A 6000-nucleotide genomic window follows, 5' to 3' on the forward strand; every position below is an offset into this window, starting at 1 on the left:
ACAGATTATATTAGAATTAACCTGAGTTTTCTGTTACAGTATCAACACAGTTGTCCTTGTGACCCTGAGGCTACTCAGTATTTCAGTTTATTCAGTGTTTAGTCTAGGGTTAAGCTTATTGACAGACAGTTGTGATGAAGCATTTAAATGCCAGACAGTTCCACTATAACCTAAGTGATGGAAAGATGACTAACAAATTATTTACCTAAGTAAAACAATTTCCAAGTTTCCTTTGACAGGCTTAGCCAAGCTTGTAATTAAAAAATCACCCTAATAGTCAAAGATAGGATGGATCAAAGGCTAAACTGGAATAGGATGTGAGGGGGGTAAACCCTGGAGGCTTCCTCTTACTCTACAGTCCAGTTTAATCTCCCAAAGGTTATGAAATAAACCCAAAGCATTACTACATTTTAACAAGCAAAATTCTGGAACAGCTGTTTCAGAACAGCAAGGGAGTAACACTTATGTTGTTGTAAGGAGAAGTGTGTAACTTGGGAATAGGCAGGTGAAGCACAGATACTTAGGATGCATCTGTAGCCCCAATGGGGAAACTCTTAAACCACCTATCCCCACACCCTGGCTTCAAACTTTTCATGCTGGGAAAGGGTCATTAGCCTAAAGAAACACAGGCTACACCCAGGGTATCAATCAAATTGTGGGATCCTAATTACAAAGACAGACAGAACACCCGGTCTAGTCCAAAGGAAACAAAGCCATTTAAATATTTTTACCCAGATTCACACAAGATGAAAAACCCCCACTAGTGCTCAAACAATTTTATTCTGTTCCAAAAAAACACTGCAGTTGGGATCATACATGTTCCTGTTAAATTACACCAGAAAAAGGTTCTGTGGTGGTAGAGTGTTTATCAGCACGTTACAGTATTTATCTTCCTTACTTCCATAACCATGTTTTGGAATAAACAAATAGCACAAGTTCAGTTTTACTTCAGGCATGCAAGAGTTGCAGAAAGATCAGGAAAACGATCGTCTTTTTTCAAGGTAAGAAACACTCCAGCCATCTGATAAAAATGGGAGGTAGTTTTAAAAATAAATGGTACCAAGTGTCTGAACAGTGCTGTGTTACACAGGTAACTTGCTTTTTTTTTTTTCCTGAAATAATTTGATTGTTTTACAGGGGAACAGTTAATTGTATGTTGGCTATAATTTCTTTGCCTGACATGAAGTCTGCTGATCCAAATGCTACCTTGACACCTTCACTTTATTTTCTAAACAGACTTGAGAGCCAGTCAGAGCTGCTGGAAAGGCTTCCTTCCTGTGCTCAGGAAACCTGGTTTCTAACTAACTTCTGTGATTTAGAGCGTGGAGCTAGGTCTTTAAACTCTTAGAGGGAGGCAGTGGCTGTTCCCAGCTTTTCACACAGCTCCCCTTCACGTTGTGGTGTCTCCAATAGCAGCGAGTTAAGTGTGTGCAGTTGCTGAAGCATAGGTTACACACTGAGTAAGGGGCAATAAAATGCTCATGCTAACGAAGCAGTGAGGAACCCCACACTGCTCAGGCCTCTTACACTACAAAAAGTTAAAAAAATCCCCTTCTCAGATTTATTTTACAAGACAAGTTCATTTGTTGGCCTTTTTAATAAAAAAAAAGAAAGAAAAAAGCGTAAACATTTTCAGATCTTGCATTCTGCCTTGACAACACCTCTTCCCAGGCCTCTTGTTTGGCAGACAGTCTTACAGTAGTATTAATAATCGTCCTCTTCATCAGAATCCAATACTCTCCTTCTGTTGAACTAAAATGAAATATATAAGTGAAAACAGCAGGGTCACAGCGAACCCAACACAGAGCAAGCCTCTCAGATGTGACAACATTTGACAAGGAGTAGGTAACATGGGAGCAGAACTTTCACCCCTTCACAACGGCCCACACCCAACCCCCGCCGGCATCGCGGAACAGGTCAGTCTGGCTCCCCACAGAACACGGACACCCCAGGGCTGACAGCTGCAAGTTACACTGTTGGTACAACTGCTATGACATGATGCTGGCACTTGCCAGCATAGGCAAGAAAGATGGTAAATGCAAAATTCAGTTCTTCCCTGAACTGAAAGCTTACCTTTACTGTTGTTTTCTTCTCTGTTTGCTGACTCACTTTTTCAAGTATTTCTATCAGACCTTGTTCTGATACCTAGGAATACAAAAGAAAAACCATATAAACACATTCTGTGAGGTCCTTTGTACCAAACAACTCAATCCCAGTTTCCCTTCTTATTAAAGGTCTTTGATGGAATTTTATAGTAGTATTGAGAAGCTCTCAAATGCCTTTTTCAGTTATTTACAAATACTGAAAACATACAATTCTTTTAGAGTTAATTAGATTTGAAAATGAATATATGTGAGAAAGTAGAAAACCGTAACTCACCTTTCCAGCTAGCTGTCCAAATCTTGCCATCTGTATAAGATAATTCTCTACTGCTTTTGCTTTGTCTGGTTTCACAAGTGCTAAATTGCTTACTGCAACAAAAACAGGGGCTGTGTTTACTTTGTTTTATATCATATACAAATACCTTGCCTAGTAACTAAAAAAGTGACAAACGTCCCTATGAAACCACCTTCTTCATGCCAGGTCATGAAACAAATAGAGAAAGGCATTTTCATTTATAGAAAATAAAGATACAAGATAGTTATGTTTCTTACTTGTAAACATTTCTTCCTAATGAGATTTTAATTAAGCTTGACTCTCACTACAATTCCTACTACTAATTAAGGAAAATAATACAATTCAGGTACCAGCTACTCCCTCCCCTCCAATCACTGCTGTCACTAATTGAAAATATCTTAAGTTTTGTCTTCCAATCAGCATCAATGTTTTTTGGCTGGCCTCTACACAAGCACATACATGCTTGATTTGAGTGCACAAGCTGAGAATTTTTTTATTAGAAGGTTACCTGGATACTTACATCTTGCACGAGCTGCTTGATCAAGAACTTGAGCTAAAATAGTATTTCTTATCTCTGCTTCCCTGCAATGAAAAATTAACCACGCATTAGAAGTGGGATTTCAAGTACCTAAAATAAAACACACCAAGCCACAAGCTCCAGAAGACCTTTGATTCTTGGACTGGAGTTCCTGAGGTCCCTTCAAACCTTCCAGATACATGTTTTCTTCTACAGCTTTTTCTGTTGTGTGTAGCTCTGTGTACTATGGCAAAGTTACATAGCTGATATCTTCAGAGAAACCAAGATGGGATTTACTGAAGTTACACCTTATTACTGTTTGTTATTACACCTTAAAGAGAAAGCCATGCTACCTACTGTAAAGACCCTGCATTCAGTCCCATGGGCTTTCACCAAAGGTAGTGTAGTGTATGCTACAGCAGGGAAATTGCATGACAGAACCAAAGCTCCTTATTTATTTAGAATTTTTCATTAAGTCTTCATATACTTGGAACGTTTGACTGAGTATTTGTGAAACTGTCCTTTTAGTTTATACATTTCAGTTAATACAAACTTCGTGTTTGAGTCCTGCTCTTTAAACACCCCAAATTTTCTATGTAGTGCAAACACTAAATGCTGCTTCTACATAAGCTATGACATTAATATAGTTTCTTATTTTTAACTGCAATAGACGGCCCAGAAAAATCCTGTAAACTAGGAAAGGATGTTCCCACTGCACCAACAGAGCCAAACCCAAACTTGTCACTAAGACAAAACTCCAGTTTGGGAAGAGTTCTCTAGGACTAACTCCCACCAATCCTGAAAAAACAAGAATTCCAAAAGCAGATGACAACAGGAATGGTGACAAGCATCTTATTATATTACTAAGGTCATGAGGTTATTGCACTCAGCTATATTTCAAAGTGTAAATGAGCTGCTACTTGTTTTCCTCCACACCAGTGGAGAAACCCAGTCAGGGTTTGGACTGCCTGACAGCTCTGTTGTAGATCATGCAATACAGTCATGGCCTGGGAGCCACACTTGGATCAGTCAGATTTGCAGCTATTCTTGGACTGTATCTTTGACATTTCAGCTCCTTTTGTTGGTGTTTTTTCCAACAACAAAAAAATCTGGAGTGTAAAATTAAATGCTCAGAAAAAAGTAAAAGGTTTGAAATGATTAAAGACTACAAGTCAGTAGTTCTTATTTATACCTCTGTTTTGCTTCTTGTTGCGATGGATCACCAGAAGGATCCTGAAGAAAAATCAGAATAAATACAATCATCCAAAAACATTTCACACATGACAGTAAGTTTCAATATTCCAGCAGAGTCAGTGCAAGTTAAACCTGCCTGTTAAACCTGCCTGACCATGGCTGAGGTCCTGAAAATAAGAATCTGCTGCCATAGCAAATAAATAGCCCATACTGTGCTTTGCTCACAAAGCAGTACTGCACACTTGTGTGATGACTAACACTGCTGGATCTATCCACAGAATCACAGAACATTAGGAGTTGGAAAGATCATCTAGTCCAACCCCCCTGCCAAAGCACCTAGACTAAGGTACACAGGAACATATCCAGGCAGGTTTTGAATGTTTCCAGAGAAGGGAACTCCACAACCTCTCTGGACAGCCTGTTCCAGGGCTCTGTCACCCTCACAGTGCCAAAGTTTCTCCTTACATTCACATGGAACTTCCTATACTCCGGCTTGCACCCACTGCCCATTGTCCTATCGCTGGCCATCACTGAGAAGAGCCTGGCTCCATCCTCCTGACTCTCGCCCTTTACCTATTTATGAACATTAATACGGTCACCCCTCAGTCTCCTCCAGGCAAAAGAGGCCCAGCTCCCTTTGCCTCTCCTCATAAGGAAGGTGTTCCACTTCCCTTAACCCCTTGGTGGCCCTGCACTGGAGTCTTTCAGGGAATTCTATGTCCCTCCTGTAGGCCTGGACATTAAAAGTCCTTCCCATTATGTCTCAAACAATAAACTTTCCAAAAGCCTATGGAACAGGCAAAATCATCGAAAAACCCATCAAAGGTAGCATTTCCCAGAGCGGAAGCCAAAGGGGGAGCCGCACTGAGAGAGGAAACCGGGCTGATCACGGGCGCAGCCGGCCGCCTCCCAGGCGCGGTGGAACGGGCCGGTACACCCAGCTCTGGAGACAGGCTGACTGCCCGTACCCGCCAAGGGAATCCCTAAAACCGCGAGCGGCGCGGAAGAAGGGGCGGGGGGAACGCTTATGTGCTGAGCTGTCCCCGGCAGCAGCCCAAACGCCCTGCGGTAGTGCCGCTGCCGGCGGCCGCGGGGGCCCACTCGGGCCTCGCCCTCCGCCGAGGCCGCCAGTCGCCGAGGCCGCGGCCGGCAGCGAAAGCCCCGGAGACGGCCGGGCCGCTTCCCGCCAGCCTCCAGCCAGCCCTTTATTCACGGAGCCGCCCCCTCCTCTCCCCGTCCCCGCTCCTGCCCTCCAGGCAGGCGGCCGCCACACGCGCCCGAGGGAGGCTCGGCTGGAGGGACAGACCCTGCCGCACCCGGCGGCAGGGAGGGGAGACACCGCCGCGGGGAGGCGGCCCACACGCCTTACCCCGTGCTTGGCCTGCAGCTCGGCCAACCGCTGCTGCCGTAGCGCCTCCAGCTCCTCGTCCGCCATGGCTGCGGGGCGGCCGCGCAGCCGCAGCTCGCACGCCCTACTGCGCCTGCGCCGCCACGCCAGGCGCTACCAATCCACCGCCGCACGCGGTGCCGGGCGCTGGGCGGGGTCTCGCTGAGGGCGGGAGTTCTCGGCCTCGCCTCAGCAGAGTTCTCTGCCCGCCCGTCGAGGCGCCCGGCAGGGCTGGGCCGCGGGGCGGTCAGTGGGAGTGCCGGTGGTTGTTCGTGCTCCCCGGGGCGCTGGGTAGCCCGCCCTGATCCCCGGCGCTCCTCAGCCCTGCACCGTGTAGTGGTTACCCATGCTGGTGGCCCCTGGTCCTGCCCTGTGGTTCGCTGGCTAGTCAGGAGGTGAGCCAGTCGCGGCTTGTTTCTCCAGCACCAGGATGTAGCTGTAGCAGCGGGGATGCTGCAGCCCCTTTTCTGAGGGCTGCTGACATAAGGAGCTCAAATTGTCCTGG

At 45.7% G+C, this 6000-nt stretch overlaps 1 protein-coding gene across 1 annotated transcript; it reads right to left on the reverse strand.

Annotated features, from left to right (window-relative positions):
- Positions 1 to 709: 709 nt before the first annotated feature.
- On the reverse strand, positions 710 to 5546 carry PDCD5 (programmed cell death 5). The gene is made up of 6 exons (XM_084269912.1): positions 5478 to 5546; positions 4107 to 4147; positions 2918 to 2979; positions 2380 to 2471; positions 2074 to 2145; positions 710 to 1752 (listed from the first exon to the last, which is right to left on the reverse strand). Exons 1-6 carry the CDS (start codon positions 5541 to 5543, stop codon positions 1705 to 1707), a joined length of 381 nt encoding a protein of 126 aa, XP_084126038.1. The 5' UTR covers positions 5544 to 5546; the 3' UTR covers positions 710 to 1704.
- Between the last annotated feature and the right edge of the window lie 454 nt (positions 5547 to 6000).

The sequence above is a fragment of the Gallinula chloropus genome (assembly GCF_964237585.1).
Source record: "Gallinula chloropus genome assembly, chromosome: 13".
NCBI lineage: Eukaryota > Metazoa > Chordata > Aves > Gruiformes > Rallidae > Gallinula > Gallinula chloropus.

What these genes read in the sequence shown, in the direction of transcription:
- PDCD5 (XM_084269912.1), bottom strand. Translation starts at nt 5,543, where the DNA reads ATGGCGGACGAGGAGCTGGAGGCGCTACGGCAGCAGCGGTTGGCCGAG. An exon ending in AGCTGCAGGCCAAGCACGGG is followed by an intron (nt 4,148 to 5,477) that starts GTAAGGCGTGTG and finishes ATTTTTCTTCAG; the next exon opens with GATCCTTCTGGTGATCCATC. An exon ending in AGAAGAAAACAACAGTAAAG is followed by an intron (nt 1,753 to 2,073) that starts GTAAGCTTTCAG and finishes ATTTCATTTTAG; the next exon opens with TTCAACAGAAGGAGAGTATT.